Here is a 17,596-nt window from a genome sequence, read left to right as displayed (position 1 = left end):
TTTCGAATATCACATAGTGTAGACAAATTGAGAGAACGGAGACGAATATTAATAGGCCCAGAAGAAATATTGTTTGCGTTGTTTTCAAAAAATGCACGTTCCTAAAAATCGATTTCAAAAATGAAAATATAAAAAAATATTACAAGATTTCAAATCTTTCGTTCAATTTTAGGTATCGGTTATCATTAGCAGTACTTTCCTGTTAAATCTAAACAATTTTTAATTTATATATTTGCTCAATTAAGTAAAAAAAGTCTTTTTTTAAATAGTACTAGAAGTTTGAAAATTATTATTTTTTTAATAATATTTTAGATAATAACTTTTGTAACAAAGTATTTTTGTAATTTATTTAGATTTCAAATAAAAGTAGTTTCTTGAAAAGTAACAACGTTTTTTTTGTGAATCATTCAAAAAATTCTTATCAAAATGATAACAACTTTTAAGATACAATTAGAACATTATGGGAACATGTTAGAACAACATTAATTTGTGATAGGAACCATCTTAAACACCCCACAACTCTTCATCCTCAAAGAGCCGAGTTCAATTATTACGCTCTTCTCTCGCATAATCACTCTTTTCATAACTTTTTCATTTAATTTCAAAAATAATTGAGTACAACAAACAAATAACGAACATATTTGGCTTAAACCCATGCAATAAGCCAACTTTGAATTTAGTCAAGTTCTTTCACTCTTCATCAAAAGAAGTTAGACCGGGAAAACGCGCGCTTCGTTGCAAACCAACATTATATTCAAACCTTGTACATGTTGAAAATAAAGTGTGTGTGTCTCTTTATTTAATAATAAAGAAAAACAAAATTAAATTCGAAAGTGTTCAAGTGTTCCAAGCTCACGATCTGTGGCATTACAAGTTTTGCAAGAAACAATAATAAAACAAATAGAAAGAAAAATTATAAAAGAAAAACAAATTTTAGTTCCATGGAAATAAATTAACGTTATGATGACACTTTGAACTTGTCCCATCAAAATAACAAAACAAATAAAATTACAAACAAAGACCTCTAGAAATGCTAGAGTGGTAAAAATAACCATAGTAATGGTTGAGTAAATTTCATCGTATTCGTAAGATACTAACTAACATACATACAAATGTAGTATGTAGAGTAGAGTAAAAATTTACCATTAACATGACATGAAATGCTAAAACAGAGGTTCTAAACGTTTTGAAATGTATAAAACTTGAAAATTTGCTTTTCAGATATTAAATTAAGTAACCGATAATGTTATGTATGTATTTTGATTCAAAACTCTAACGGACGATATTTCAAAAAAAAGGGTCACAATCTTAATGGATGAGAAAATAAAGATGAGACTTTCGGCGTTATTGAGTCACCGACAATAAACTTCTATCTACGAAGCCTTAGTTGTATCGAAAGGTATCGAAAAACCACAATCAGTGTTACCTTTGTAAAGTTTCGGAAAGTCGCTCAAAAACTCGCGAAATCGTTCCATCAATATCGGAGATATGATCACAATTGTAATCAATACTCAATGATTATAATTTTAGGTTTTAGTTTCGAAATTGATTAAAAAAGTGATTTCGTTCGAAAAGGGTCCAAAAGTGGCATGAAATGACAAAAAGTAGCTAATTTAGTTCATTTTAAAAAAGGGTCACAGAAAGTGCAAAGCACATGAAAAAGGGTTAAATTTAGACTTAAGTCATACGACGGTAACGCTGATCACAATACACATTAGTATCAAACAAGAATTAAGGAGATTTTCCTATTGACATTGATACGCATTAACTGCCTTCTTCTGTCTGCCCTGATATCATCTTCTCAGCAGAAATTTAACTCAAATTCGATCCCAGAATCACTAACATATTCATTAGTCTAAATCTGAGAAAACTGTTAGCAGTTTGTTTAACTTTCATGCGAACTTCGTTAAAGTAATAACCTGAGCATTGGGAAAAATGTTTAAGAACCACTGTTTCGATGCCAACATACAAAATTTACAAATAATGCTGGCATTACATGTTGTATGTGGCTTATAGTAGTTGTAACAATATTAATAGTTCACTGAACATCCAAAACAATAAAAAGAAGCAACATAAAAACAATAACAACTTCAGCATTAGTAAGCAACAATATTTGAATGCAACATGTTCGAGTACTTGATTGTTGAACGGGTCGGTCTTCGTTTTGTTTTTAAAAAAGCACGCAATTCAAATATTTTTAAATTTTCGGTTTAAAAATAGTGTTTGTGAGTCTTTATCAAGAATTGGATACGAGTGTCAACCTAAATTATTCACTACAACAAAAACCAAGTAAACAAAATAAGAAAACGTGCAAGTTGTATTAAATTTACAAATAAACAGAACTAACTGACTGAATGAATGACTGTCTGACTGGCTAAACGTGCCACTGATGTTAAAAACAAGGTTTTTTTAAGTTTTGGCCTATTAATGAGCTGCTGTTGTAGTTGTAGTTGCTGCTGTTTTATTGTCTCTCTGCGTCTGTCTTGATCGTACATATGTGGAGACATTCATTTCATTTAGAGTTTGTTGATATTTGCAGTTAAAAAGGAAAGTGTTACTCTGCTGGTGGAGTACTAAATTGCTACAGGTTTTTGGTTGCTGCTATTACTAGTATTGTTGTAGTTGGCAGTTTGTGCTTTAGCACGATCATAAGAATGTCTTCCGATCGTTTTCACAAGTAAGTATCTCTTTTACGTTTTTAATGTATTAAAGAATACACTTTTAAGAGTTATGGAAATGATCCAATTAAGTGATTAGAAACAGGCCTTTTAACAGAAATTTCGATATACGCTATTTGAAAATCTTTAAATATTAATCACGCATGCCGTTAGATTTCGATTTATCAATCAATGTTTATTAAGATTTGAAACCTCAAATTCTTTGGAAGTTAGAATCTTGAATTCATTTAAGAAGAAGTATTTTTATAAATATGTACATATTTTCATTTGTAGGGCAGCTAAAGATGGTCTTTTAGATGTTTTAAAAGAAGCCACACGTAAAGACGCTAATTCAAAAGATGATGATTCTATGACACCCGTTTTGTGGGCCTCATTTGAAGGACATTTAGAAGCATTGCGCTTATTATGTGGTAGAGGGTAAGTCATAACATATTTTATTAAAATAACTTTATTCTCATTACTTATAAACTTTTACTAACAAATTTCTATTCCTTTTTAGTGGTGACCCCGATAAATGTGATCAGTTTGGTAACACAGCCCTACATTTAGCATCGGCTAAGGGACATTTGCGTTGTGTGGATTTTTTGGTAAAATTTGGTGTCAACATCTACGCTTTGGATATAGACAAACATAGTGCCAAAGATTTGGCAGCTATTAATAATCGAGATGAAATTTTACGTTATTTGGATGCGGCTACAGCCAACTTTGAGGCAAACGACAGGTATAATTAAATTGAGCAATTAAAAAATCAGCGTTACTAATTTAATATTAAATTTTTGCAGAAAAAAAGCTAAAGCTATGAAAGAAGTTGCCGAAAAGAATTGTGAAAAACGCATTAAGGAATATATGAAACGTCAACAGAAACAGGATCAAGATTTTAAAGAACTAAAATCTTCTATTTCACCCAACAATGCTGGTAAATCGGGCAAAATGTTATCAACACTAAAGCAGAAAATTTGGTCGAGTCAAGGAAATCTGCATAAAGTTACCAAAGAAGTATCACCAGGTCCTACAAATGGCTCAACTAATGCCGGAGGTGGTGTTAAATTTAGTGAATTGGTGCAAACAGGTTCGGGTAGTTGTGGTGGTTCTGTTGCCAGTCGCAAGGGAAATACAGTATCGAAAATGAAAGGATGTTCTAACATAGACAGCGGTTTCAAAATTGGAGAAATTGAACCGGATGGCCGGCGTACTATTACTTCATTAAGTGGCGTACAAAGAGATTCTGAAGTTCTCTATGTGGGCACTTTTAGTTCGAATGAGGACAACGGCAAACGTGGCAAAATAAGTGGCCTATTTGAGGTAGAAGAGGCATGTAATTCTGATACAGATCATATCAATGGCAAAGCAGGCTATGGTACTCTTTCAAGATCATTTTCACAACCCGATATTTTGGCTGACAATGAGTCTAGTGATCACTTGAGATCTGAAATGACTTTACAAAGACCCACTGGTTTGTTTGATCGTCCAATGTTGGGTAGTATCGCTTTTCGTAGATCTGTAACGGCGGCTCTTAGCCAGCTAAACACTGATGCCTACAACATGGATCAAGATACCACAACACAACCTTCGACTCGTACCAATTCAATTAGCTCCAAATCGCGTTCGGGCAAGCAAAGATCATTTTTAAATCTAACTGATTCTGATTCCGATGGTGCCGAAGCTTACAGTGATGATGATGACGATCAAGATGTAGCTGGAGGACCAATACAACGTTTTCTCTGTGTCTGGGGTTTGGAGGAATATTTACCTATGTAAGATTTACTAAAAGAACATCTGTGGCATCTTTCATTGTAATGTAATTTTTTCTTTGCAGTTTTCAAAAGCAACAAATTGATTTGGATACTTTGTTGCTGTTAACCGAAGCTGATTTAAAATCTCTTGGTCTACCATTGGGTCCCTTCCGCAAGTTAAGCTTTGCTATACAAGAGCGGAAAAATGCCTTGGCCAATCCTGGTATAATGAAGGATTCTCATTTATAGAAATTTTAACGAATTTTCAATAATTTAATTATATTTACTGCCTTTTAAGTAACCGCTCACTCAATTAGTGATATCGCTAACAGTTTGTATTTTACAGTATTGTACAAAATTAAAAAAATTATAAAGTTGATATTAAAACGAAAAACAACAGATACCTTTTCGAGAAATTTGCATTTGAAAGTCGGAGCTCACTTTGCTGAAATATTAGCATAAACCCACAACTGCGAAGATATTGTTATTACCGTTACCTGGCCTTAATTTATCTCTAAAAATGTATTTAATTCGAAATTCGCAAAATTTATTTCAATATTTTTAAAAGTTTGTTCGTCTTAGAAGAAAAAATATATCACAATTAATTTTAAACAATTATATATAATAGATTATTTAAAACTATAATACTTGTTTTATGAAACTTGCTGCATCATGTACAAATCATAATACATTCCTCGCTGAGCCATTAATTCATCATGGGTACCTTGTTCGATGACAACACCCTTCTTTAACACACAAATCAAATCGGCATCGCGAACTGTTGTTAAACGATGGGCAATTGTTACACAAGTACGTCCACTACGTGCCACATCTAAGGCTTCTTGTACAACTTTTTCACTTTCCATGTCCAAAGCTGAAGTAGCTTCATCTAAGATAAGGATTTTAGGATTCCGTACCATTGCACGAGCTATGGCAATACGTTGTTTTTGTCCACCTGACAACTGCGTACCTTTGCTACCCAGTGAGGTGGCATAACCCTGCGGCAGAGATGTAATGAAATTGTGTATATTTGACTTCTTGGCTGCTTCTATGATTTCGGCCATGGGTATGTTATCGCGGAAGTTGTTGCCATATGCTATATTTTCAGCTATCGTGCGATCGAAGAGTACCGGCTCCTGTGATACTAGACCCATTTTAGAGCGTAAAGTATCGAATGAGAATTCCGTGGTGGGTGTTTTACTCAAGTTGACAGCACCACTAACAGGATCGTAATAACGTAGCAGCAATTGCACGCAAGTAGACTTTCCCGAGCCTGAAGGCCCCACCAAAGCTACTGTTGTGCCCTTTTCTATTTCCAAATTAAAGTTCTGTAAAATAGGTATACCTTTTCGTCCAGGATATTCAAAGTCCACATTTTCATAAGTAATATTACCCTCAGTTTTCTGAAATCAAGCATATTAATTAAAATTAATTGCAAAATTGGAATTATTCAAACTTACATCTGCAGTATTAAAGGGTTTATCTTGTGGATTGTGCATATTGGGTATACGATCGAAAAGTTTCATTAGACGACCAGCCGATATAACTGCCTCACTAACATTGGGAGCAAATGCCAGAGCCTGGCCCAACATCCAAGAGCCAAAGATTAAAGCCTCCGAAACCCTAAATGTATATTAACAAATTAATCATTAAACCCTAAATATTTTGCTAATAAGTTTATATTTACTTTATAATATTCTCAAAGTCGATTTCACCATTGGCCACCAAAGTGCCACCATAATACAGCGATAAACCGTAAGCAAAAAATGGCGCTGCTTGTCCCAGACCAAACACAAAGCCTCTAAATCTTAATTTCTTGATACAGGCTTTTTCTACCAGATCAATGTGGGCGGAATAACGTTCCAAGACATTTCTCTCCTGTCCTAAACTGGTAACTGTACGTACATTTGAAATGGCTTCTACTGCCACTTGTGAAGCCTTTTCAATGGCGGCCTTTTCCGCCATAGCACTAGATTCCATAACTTTAGCCTCTAAATAAATCGATAGACAGACAAATGGCACAGTGACCAAAGTAACCAGTGTCAAATTCCATGAATATATAAATGCTACAACCACACCAACGGCTAGCGAAGAAAATGCCTGGAACATAATACCAATTCTGGCACCGGTAGCCTGTGAAAAGGAAGGAGTAGCATTAATTTCGGTTTTATTTACATATAATTTTACATACTCCTTGAACATTCGAACAATCTCCCGCCAGACGGGAGCATAAAGCACCCACCGAATTCTTGTCATCATCAAAATATGCTACTTCCTGTTTTAGAAGTGTTTGAAAAGCTCTGCTTCTTAAACGCGATGTCATTTTAACACCAGCCGTATTAAAGGCATAAGTTTGTATTAAAGTACCCAGTCCAGCCATTATTCCAATGACCAGAAACATATACGAAAAGAAAATCGATTCGGATTTTACGTACTCATCATCTTCATCGGATAAGATCTGTAAAGAGAAAAGACATTTAGCGAAAGGTTATAAATATCTCGTTTAATGAGGAAGGAGATTAAGGCAATTTAGTCCACAGAATTTATGAGGAAAGAATCGATTCCATACCATGTCCGATTATATTTCAGAATTTTCAAACTGATTTTTAAGAGTTGCTAATTATATATTTCTGAAATTTCCAAAATGGCAACTTTAAAGTACATTGTATTAACTTAAATAAACTTATTTCGTTTCTAGTCAAATCAGTTTAAAATACTCTGGAAATGCTCATTTCCATATAAAATGTACGAATTTGATTTAACTTACACCAAAGAAGTCGCCAAACAAAACGGCCCATATGGGGAATGTAGCACCATGCAACATTGCAGCAATACATCCTATTAGAATATAACGCCACTCAGGAGCATTTAATTTCATTAATTGTGTTATGGATATATCGTATTTTTCTTCTTCGTTCTTTTTCGATTTTTTACTCTTACGCTTTTCTATAAAGAAATAAATTATATGAGAAAAAAATTTTAATTCCACCTAATATTAACACTTACTTTTCTTAGTTGTTTCACCAACTGCTTTACTATTATCCTTTTTATTTTCGCGCAAGTCTTCTTCCACATCACTGACTTCATCATCGTCTTCCTCATCATCACTGTTTTGTTGTTGACTATCCACTTTCTTTGAGGACTTGCCAGTATTATCATCTTCCGTGTCCTCAGTACGTTGAGAAATTTTAACGAGTTGGTAGTACAGACCCTTTTTGGCCATTAGTTCATTATGGGTGCCTTGTTCTGCGACAACACCATCTTTAACGAATACTATATTATCGGCATTAGTTATGGTCGAAAGACGATGAGATACTACAAGTGTAGTTCTTCCTTTACTGGCCACTTCTAAGGCATCTTGTACGCGTTTCTCGGATGTAGGATCTAGAGCAGAAGTAGCTTCATCTAATAACAGAATTTTCGGATCTCTAACAATGGCTCTAGCAATGGCAATGCGTTGCTTTTGTCCACCCGACATTTGGGCACCACGTTCGCCCACCATAGTTTTATAACCCTGTGGTAGTTTGATAATAAAATCATGACAATTGGCAGTTCTTGCGGCGTTTTCTATATCAGCCATAGAACAATCTGGTTTTCCATAACGTATGTTTTCTTCAATGGTGGTGGCAAAGAGTACAGGTTCTTGACCCACTACACCAATTTGGGAACGCAACCAGGCGACATTTAAATCACGCAAATCATGGCCATCCAATTTCACCGTTCCCTGTAGAGGATCATAAAATCGTTGCATTAGCTGTAGGGTGGTGGATTTGCCACAGCCAGAAGGACCCACGAAAGCCACTGTCTGCCCAGGCTTTATTTTTAAAGATAGACCCTTGAGAACCTCAACATCGGGACGTGCTGGATAACGAAAATATATTTGTTCAAACTCTATATTGCCTATAACTTCGTGCGGTTTATCTCCTTTGGTATCTAGGGGATCAATTTCCGATTTGCGATCAATAATAGAGAATATATTTTGACCAGCCCCTCTAGCTGTAGCAAATGCTTCTACATGGGGTGAGGAAAAACCTAAGTTCTGGGCACCCATAATAACACCAAATAATATAATCACCAATACTGCGGGAGTATAATGACGATCCTCATCATAGCGTTCTGCGACAATCAATTGTACACCATACCACATGGCAATGGCATAACAGCAGTAGATAATGAACCACATTGCACCGGCACCAATACCCGAGTACAAACCTTTCTTACGTCCCATCTTTTCGGCAGGCACCAATAATTTCGAAAAACGTTCTTCTTCTTTGCGTTCACCACTGAAGGCAAACACGGTACGTATACCAGCAAAGACCTCTTCGGCAACGGCACCAGCTCCTGCATAAGCTTCAAGTTCCTTTTGCGTTAGGGAGCTTTGTATTTTAGCCACCATTGCTGTGGAGATTATGATGAAAGGACAACAACTGATCACAACCAAAGTTAGTTTCCAGCCATAGAAAAATGCCGCTATAATTGCCAACACAAAGGTCATTATGAGGAATACAAAAATTGCGATTTTTTCATTAAGGCCCTCTTTCATTTTATCCAAGTCCCTAGAGACAGTAAAACCAAACAAAAATTATATTCTAATTTTAAAAACACAATTTTAATTCTACTTACTCGGTCATTTTACTGGCAAAATTATTACCCGAAGATGTATCAAACCAAGACATATCTTGTCTAAGAATGGCCTCTAAAAACAGTTTTCTAACACGACCGATCTGTAAGAAAATCATTAGCATTTATTCTTAGAGTTACCTCTTTAAACTTCAGATTAAAAGTTTAGATTCTTACCTGATTTAGAGCGACTCTATTCAAAATATTTACAGCTATAGCTAAAACTATTAATTCAGCCAAAGCACCGGCTAAACTTCCTAGACCAAAAGCAGCAGAATCATCTCTTATAGCTTGCATATTTTCTTCATAAGAGGCATTAGTTCTAAATAAAGAATTATGAAATGGTTATTAAGGGTCTGTCATATTTGAGATGATAATAAAGTATTTACAATTTTTTGCCGCCTCCAAAAAGTTGTAAAATAAAAGTATTTGATGATGTGCCAACACCCACAGTACGATCAATCAGCAAAGAAGAGTATTCTCCATATATAACTATGGAATAAGGTATACCAATTGAGCCCAAGGATGCTAATATTATGCCTAATACGATAAGACATCGTTCTCCAACTGTTGAATAACGAAACTGTAAACAAATCATACAGTATCAATAATTTCTCGATTTAATTATAATTTCTTAATATCTATTTTATTCTTAAACAATTAAGGGGTTTTAACTTACCAATTGAAAATATGATATTTTATAGCTTTTATCTGTATCTGTTGGGGTATCTCCCGGTACTTGAAAATCTTTTGGTAGTGGTAAAACATTTTCGCCTTTTTTTACTGTGGCTTGTGAGAATGTTGGATTTGTATTATTACTATAAGTAGGTGGTGCTTCAATTTCCCCAGTTGCCATTATATACTATGAGATTTTTTCTTAAAAGTTCATCTGAAAATTGGTATTAAAAATTAATATAAATTTGAATACTGTTCCACTTTTTCTATATAAATGCGTAGTATTTATAACAATGTTTACAAATATATAGATAAATATGCATAGTGTATAATATATAGTAAATCTTTTATAGATAGATGGGTTGGTTAAAAGTTTTATAGCGGCCAATTGAGAACTTCTTATCTTTACAATTTAAGTGTAGAATTTGTTGAATATCTTAGTTGTTATTGTATTTTAATTTTTATTTTCCATGACTTGCAAATATTCTTCAAGTCAATATAGTATGATGAAATTATCTGAAATAGTTAATCTTACAGACAAAATTAGCACAAATTTTATTAAAAACTTTAGAACCCGGAAATCTTGTTACAAGGAAATAACAATCATAAAGTACCAAATACATTAAAATATATCGCACTTATCTTTACATAAAAAATTCAAAAAGCTTTTAAAATAATCTCCATATCATAAGGAGTCATAAAAATATGAAACCCTCTAATGCCACTGTCTGACCATGCTTTATTTTTAAAGGCATTTCCTGGAAAGTACTGGATAACGAAAATAAATTTGTTCAAACTCTATGTTGCCTATAACTTCGTGGGGTTTATCACCCTTGTCGTGTAGGAGATTTATTTTCGATTTTCGATCAATAGGGTGGGCAAAAGCAACGTATTGCCATTGCTAGAGCCATTGTTAGGGTTCTGAACATTCTGTTATTAGATGAAGCTACTTCTGCTCTAGAACCTACATCCGACAAACGCTTACAAGATGCCTTAGAAGTGGCCAGTACAGGAAGAACTACACTTGTAGTATCTCACCGTCTAACGACCATAACTAATGCCGATAACATAGTATTCGTTAAAGATGGTGTTGTCGCAAGGCATCCATTTATTTTCGATTCGCGATCAATAATGGAGAATATATTTTCATTAGCGGTTTTAGATTTAGTATGTGCTCGAGATTTCGATTCAATGGAACAGAAAAATATTAAACCCAATGACATCTTCTAGAGTTTTTCCAATCTGGAGAATTTCAAGCAGAAACCAGATTAAGAGATCCACTTCAATATAGAGGTGTATTTTTCTCAAAAAATTCCTCAGAATTCATTTCAAGGATGACAGTTTTTAACAGAAATCATTATAAAATGAAATGGTTCCAGAACCGAACTAGTTCCTGTGCTGACAATAGAAGCTGAATAGTAATAATGAAGAATATTTCTTAGAACTTATTCCCCAATTATTTAAGTATTAAATGATTTCACAACCATTGTAAGGGACTAATTCCGAACTTGTTCAGGAACTGACAATTTCAAATAAAAATCATTCCGGAAGTTATATAGAATAACTTATGCCGTTAAAAATAACACTTCTAAGCCCCGTTAACTCCACCTTCGGTTATCGCTTAACCTATAGATATTTTGACGGTTAAAATGTTTATACCCTACACCACTATAGTGGGGAGGGTCCTAAGCGTTTGTGCTGGTGTTTGTAACACCCAAAAATATTGGGCCTATATCAATCGGCTATGTCCGTCCGTCTGTGTGTCCATGTAAACCTAGTGAGCGCTTAACAGGTCGCAATTTTCAAGATAATTAGATGCAATTTAGCACATACTCTTCTGTTAACCTAAGGACCGTACCCCCCGAATAGGCTTTTGAGCTCATGAATACGTTAAATGTTTTGTATCACTACAAAAATCGGTAAAATTTTGTTTTATATAAGTCTTAATGATATTGCTGATTTTCGTAATGATCGGGCCTCATTTGACCTTATCCCCCATACTAAGTCCCCTTCAGAAAATGACTTGATGGTCAAAATTCACTTATAAACCCTAATATCACGATGATATTCTGCATAAATAAATGATGTAGGCGTAAATCCCTATATCAAAATTTATAAGACCCCCTGCTCCCATATAACCCCTGTTATAGAAACTACCTTTTTTGTCAACAAATTGTTAAAATATTTCTGAATTAAGGTAAAAATGAAATTAAATACTTTATTATTAAAAAAATAATCAAAATTTGTACCATAATCACTGGTGTAGGGTATCATATGGTCGGCCATGCCCGACTATAAATTCTTACTGGTTTTTGTATGAAAACTGTCAATTTAAACATACCATAAAATATAACCAGACATTGATATAATGGGGATAACTAAGCAATGAATTTGATCTAGTTTAACATAGTGTTCTTAAAAATGTATATTTCCTTAGAACCTATTTTTACATAAAATCATATTAATTTGGGAAGTGACAGTTTCGAAAAAAGCTTTTGTATCGAAATCCCATATCGTTATAACGTTCTGTATCTGTAGTTTATATTGTAAATTATTTTTTATTTGTTTGAAAATAAAATGTTTGTTGGATTTGTTTTGATTTCAGTTTTTTTTAACAAATATTAGATAATTTAAAATGCCATAGAAAAAAGTTTGTTAAACAGCTTTTTTTAATGCAGCAGGAAACTAGCATTATATTAAAGTATATAAATACATACTTGTACGTAGATTATAATTATTTTCATCACTTAAATTTCGCACTTTATGAATTAAAAGTCACTTTCATTTTATCAAAATTTTATTTAAAAGGAATATAATTGTTTACACTTGAGTTCCTAAATTCGATTTATAAAATAACAAACACTTTTGCATATTGTTATGCATATAGTATGAATACCACATGATATATTTCAGATCTCTATCCATATTAAAGAGCCAAACATTGAACTCTGTTAAAATGTCTATGATTATGGCAATAAATTTAAATATTTACCAGGAATGAAAATGTATTTAAACACGAGTATGCACGTTTACGAATAAGTATTTATGTATTTAAAAATAAATATAAATTCCACTTTTAACTTATTTGACAGAGAACCCCAAAAAATCCATCCGAAATTGAACAAAGATCGCACACGACTAATTTTGATATTTTACTAAACCTTTCCATTTAGCCTGATAGTTCGCAATATCAAGCATTTTATTTCATCAGATTCTAATTTTTTTTTTATAAGTAGACGTCGAAAGGGCCATATAACAATTTGACCAATAAATACGATAATGAGTTTGATACTAAAAGTGCTTGTAGTAATAATAATGATATTTGTACCCGTAACCGTTATGATAATAATAAAAATAAAGCAAAAACAAAAAATAAATAAATATTTCTATATGAAATCTAGCGTGGTGATTATAAACTTAAATACATATTTGTTTGAAACAGTTGGTTTGATTGGTGGGATCTTTGTTTGATTGTTGTTTATTATAAACAAATATTGTTTACGCTATCAACAAAAAAGTGAAAAAAATTTGCAAAACATTTTGAGACGGCTGTAAGATTTCTTATCACGATTAAAATTATAGCAGTGATGTTGTATATTTCAGACTTATTCGTTATCTCGTTATTCTCTTCGTTGAGCGAACTAAAACGTGTTTATTTATCAGCTGTATACAGTAATAGATTCTTGTAACCGGTGTTGTCCGGGTTTTTAAGTGAGTTTATAAAGTTAATATGATTTTCTAAAATGTATGTTTTTTTTTTGTTCTTATTTGAGACGAGACATTGTTGTTTATAAAATTTGTTATTTCATTTGCCTTTTGTTTTCTTCCTATTTAGTCAAAAACTTTGCTATTAACTTTATTTTACCGCAAAAACTTCAACGGACGATATCTCAGCGATTACAAAAGATTTTTAAACAACTCAAAAAGTATAAAAAAAATATTACAAATTGTGACAGATACGATTGTCGTAAAATGAAATCGAAATATAGTAAAGAAAATAGTAATGATTTAGGTTAAGATATCTAGAATAAAGAAGAAGATATAACAGACGTTAAAGCTTTATTTTAAAGTTTACAGATTAAACTGCAATATTCTACAAAAGAATGCTTTGGTCTCTGGGCAAAAGTACTAAGTTTACCCTTTTTCGCATTTGCCCCCCCCCCTTTTTGTCGCTTTCTAGTCAAACTTTGGAAATAGGTTATATCCTTTACATAGTTCCAAGTTTCAAAAAGTGGATTCAGTCGTTTAGAAGCAAATTAGGCACAAACAATCAGGCAATAATGCCAGTCATATTTAACACTATAGAGAAATAGATTGTCATTACTATGTTATCTCGAAAGAAAAATATGTTAGTTGTGTGGTGTATCATTATACCCTACACCACTTTAGTGGGGAGGGTATATTGGGTTTGTGCTGATATTTGTAACATACAAAAATATTCGTCCTATACCCACCTTAAAGTATACCAATCGGCTTAGAATCGTTTTCTGAGTCGAAATTACTTGAATGTCCAAAATTAACTTATAAACACAAATATCGCGATGAAATTCAGCACAAATAAATATTATATAAATATAAATATATTCACTAAACTTTATCGGGCAAGGTCCATATTTGCCCCTAGCCCCATATAAAGCCTCTTTAATAAAATTAGTTTTTCATCCATAAATTGCTTAAATGTATCTGAACAATGAATTATTATGAAAAATAAATCACATTTAATATTCATAACTGGTGTAGGGTATCATATCGTCGGTCACGCCCGACTATACTTTCTTACTTGTTTTTCACCTGAAATATGAAGTTATTGAGATATTCTCAGTTATTATTCAATGAAATTTGTATTGTTTTTGTTGACTCTTTAGTCACACATATTAAATAGCAGAGTTTAGAAAGAATAAACTCTTTTTATAAATGAAATGTAAAACAAGCAATGCTTCGAAAGAATTAGTTAGTTTAAAAAAAAAGAAAATATCAGAGAACAACATCAAGTATACCATTTTGATCGTCGTGAACTAAATTTTAAGAATAAGTCATAACAGTTACGGTCCCTGGTTACATCAGATCTAGACCACTAACGTAATTATAGCAATAACGCAGAAATCCCTTTTAAGGAACCTTAGATTTGATAAAACCATTAACGATTGTTTGAGTCAATAACAAAAAAAAAAAGAAAAGCGATTTTTAATACATGATCCTTTATATACTGATATTAGTTTCCATAAATCTGACAGAGTTAATAAGAATGAAGTGTACTTCAGCGTTTATTGGCTACTGGTAACAGCTAGTTGTAAACTGGCATGTCTCCTTTTATGTACCAAAATTTCGAAAGAACTAGTAATAGGAATTTCCCGCCGACCGAAAGTTATGTAGAGACGATCTTCTGAACGTTTAAATTTACCAGAAAGCAAACTGCCACTGTAATTGGTACAGCCCACATATAAATGCTCATTTGTAGAAATAGGATTCACCACAACAGCACCGACAGGAAACGGAATTGATGGCATCCATATGTAGTTCTTTCCCGTTAAGTACTCAAAAGTACTTTTAACAATTTCCTGGCCGGCGAATGGTATACAGGCCAAGTTATGAGAAGGAAATGCTTTAGCTGGTATATAATCTCCATTGTGAAAAGCACGAGCAACATACATTGGTGTTTCATCAATGTCGTAACCAGCATGTACTGCGTCAGCGGGAATTTGATCATGTTGTACAAATACCCATGTGTCGTAGTCTGGTAGGTCAGTTGCTGATGATGCAGGCAATACAATATTTGAATTTGAACTGGACGCTGCATCGTCTAGTTGTATTTCAACAGGCTGAGGTTGCGCAGCTTGCGGTTGAGATGCTTGGGATTGTGGTTGTTGATACCATGAATAATTTGGCTCACAAAAGGGTACGGCTCCGAGTAATACTGGTTTAGTTAAAAATCGATTAAAATTATGAAATTGAAACTTAAATTCCTTCGGTTCCTCCTTACAATAAATTAAAATTTCAAAATTCAATAATTTTATTTCCATGCCATTAAAAGGAATATAAAGACAACCATGAGAGGGTAAAATGTTTCCCACAGTTAAACTATTTTGATAGTGTCCTCGGCCAATATATATTGATTCGACACTACTGCTTACACTGCCCGTACTATGGCATTTGTCGGTATAGTTTTGTTATCGTAATTTTGCCAACTATAATTGTCAGCCACCAATAGCTCATAATTTGTTTTGGGGTATTCGACCCCAAGCCACGACAAATATGCCGATTTTTTGCAGGGTATAACTTTTACTGGTAGATAACTGTCTTCATGGCAAGAACGTGCCACGTATATCGGACTGCCGTCGCTTTCATAGCCACCAGCTAAAACATTTTTTGGAAAAGGATCAGAAATTGAAGATGGAATCCACTTGATACCTGAAATTATAACGCAATAGATATTATATGCATATAATACATATGTATGTATATCCAAAAATAAATTTGAGAAATATATTATCTTCTCACCCACCCATGTTTGATGCAGTCAAAGAAATGAATGATCAATGTTTTGAACATTTCCGTTTCTTATTTGATTACGATAAGAAAAGCTTTTATATTTGAGGCAAATAAAGTTTGAAAACACTGCAAGGTCTTATCAGTACATTTCAAAATTAGAGGAATTCCCTAAAAGGAATATGTAACATACTTTGTAATTTAATTTACTTTAATTTAATTTAATTTAAATATCGATCCTTAGTGTGATAATTCCTTTGGAAAAGTATTATTATAATTCCCTTGAAATTAATCATTATCTTAATCTCAATCTCCGGTTATCGTTGAACCGGTAGATATTCTCCCGGTTAAAATAATTTTTGTATGAAAAAGTTATATATGTATATATGGGCAATTTCATGTCAAGTGACCCAACTTAAAAAATCAATTTGTACCAGGTGACTAGTCCAGACACAAATTTTCAGCTCTATCGGTCAAGAACTGTTGGAGTTAGAGGGGGTCAAAGTTGGATATTTTGGTCATACAGAGTTTTTTTCAAATGAGTGTAACTTTTCACCTATTGGCCCTAGCAAAAAAAAAAACAACTTTAGATAGCTATTTATTCAATCTTTCTTTTTTTAAATGAGTCGTTTTTTTGCTCAAAGGAAAACTTATAAAAGTTCCTTTAAGGCCTTTATAGTCGCTTAACGGGATGCGTTTTGTGTCACTTGACACAAAATTGCTCATAATTAATTGGTTTAGAGTCTGTATTCCATGAATTTGTCATGAGTATAGCCAATCTAATATACTTCCTTTAAAATTTTACGGAGACAAAAAAAAATTGGGGTAGAAAAAATTTATTATACTTTACCATAATCATTCTATTTTAAAGATTTTTTATTTGTTTTCTTTTGTTGTTGGTCTTATCAATACAAACCCCTTTTTTTATTTGAATTAAATTAATAAAATTCGGTAAAAGCTGACGCAATGCAATCGATTCACTGTGGTTCCAATTCAAAATCTAGGTGAACAAAATTATTTGAGACTTTTTTAGAGAATTAGAAGACTTTTATTGAAACACTATAGTTTGTAACGCGTCTGCCGCGAAAGGTTTAGCAACTTTCAACTTTTGACGCGTCGACAGCTGACCAGGGTTGTGCGTTTCTTATTCAATTAAGAGAATCCCCTAAAGTCAGTATGCGAAAGTAAATGCGAGAAGCAAATTTTCATATATAAAAGCTCTTGCTTTTAATACTTTGTAATATAAATATAGATCCAAAACCCCAATCAAAAGCTTGTTTTTATTCAAATAATTGAAAAGCTTATTCTGCAAAAGCCAGCGAAATGCAACTTTTCAATGAGTATCAGTGTTGTAAAATGGTGAAATATAAAATAGGGTATTCAATTATTCAAATAACTATTTAA

At 33.1% G+C, this 17,596-nt stretch overlaps 4 protein-coding genes across 7 annotated transcripts; 2 read left to right on the top strand and 2 right to left on the bottom strand.

Moving 5' to 3' along the window:
* The first annotated feature begins 678 nt into the window (after positions 1-678).
* LOC119615637 (Usher syndrome type-1G protein homolog) lies at positions 679-4,953 on the top strand. Of its 4 annotated transcripts, none has more exons than XM_037971648.1 (6): positions 679-1,085; positions 2,540-2,677; positions 2,952-3,095; positions 3,178-3,399; positions 3,461-4,432; positions 4,495-4,953. In XM_037971648.1, exons 2-6 carry the CDS (start codon positions 2,655-2,657, stop codon positions 4,658-4,660), a joined length of 1,527 nt encoding a protein of 508 aa, XP_037827576.1. In that variant the 5' UTR covers positions 679-1,085; positions 2,540-2,654; the 3' UTR covers positions 4,661-4,953. The 4 variants fall into 4 exon arrangements, with proteins under 4 accessions (XP_037827576.1, XP_037827594.1, XP_037827582.1 ...); XM_037971666.1 differs by having other exon boundaries at positions 692-781; XM_037971654.1 differs by having other exon boundaries at positions 696-1,085; positions 2,521-2,677.
* On the bottom strand, positions 4,944-12,993 carry LOC119615625 (multidrug resistance protein homolog 49-like). Its single transcript, XM_037971637.1, has 11 exons — positions 12,699-12,993; positions 9,711-9,920; positions 9,421-9,614; positions 9,209-9,353; positions 9,035-9,135; positions 7,418-8,967; positions 7,179-7,357; positions 6,603-6,869; positions 6,099-6,544; positions 5,872-6,034; positions 4,944-5,814 (listed from the first exon to the last, which is right to left on the bottom strand). The coding sequence occupies exons 2-11, from the start codon at positions 9,885-9,887 to the stop codon at positions 5,065-5,067; spliced, it is 3,972 nt and encodes a 1,323-aa protein (XP_037827565.1). The 5' UTR covers positions 9,888-9,920; positions 12,699-12,993; the 3' UTR covers positions 4,944-5,064.
* Positions 10,024-10,936, top strand: LOC119615940 (multidrug resistance protein homolog 49-like). The gene is made up of 2 exons (XM_037971993.1): positions 10,024-10,032; positions 10,580-10,936. Exons 1-2 carry the CDS (start codon positions 10,024-10,026, stop codon positions 10,934-10,936), a joined length of 366 nt encoding a protein of 121 aa, XP_037827921.1.
* Positions 12,994-14,886: 1,893 nt separating the features above from the next.
* LOC119615903 lies at positions 14,887-16,258 on the bottom strand. Its single transcript, XM_037971901.1, is given in 3 exon segments — positions 14,887-15,843; positions 15,846-16,114; positions 16,209-16,258. Coding segments are annotated over 3 exon segments (1,146 nt in total). The 5' UTR covers positions 16,213-16,258; the 3' UTR covers positions 14,887-14,970.
* Between the last annotated feature and the right edge of the window lie 1,338 nt (positions 16,259-17,596).

The sequence above is a fragment of the Lucilia sericata genome, unplaced genomic scaffold (assembly GCF_015586225.1).
Source record: "Lucilia sericata isolate MDLA Ls3-8-SP2 unplaced genomic scaffold, ASM1558622v1 Contig000048F_arrow, whole genome shotgun sequence".
NCBI lineage: Eukaryota > Metazoa > Arthropoda > Insecta > Diptera > Calliphoridae > Lucilia > Lucilia sericata.
The sequence above is the reverse complement of the archived record's forward strand: the minus strand, read 5'-3'. Positions and strand labels throughout refer to the sequence as shown.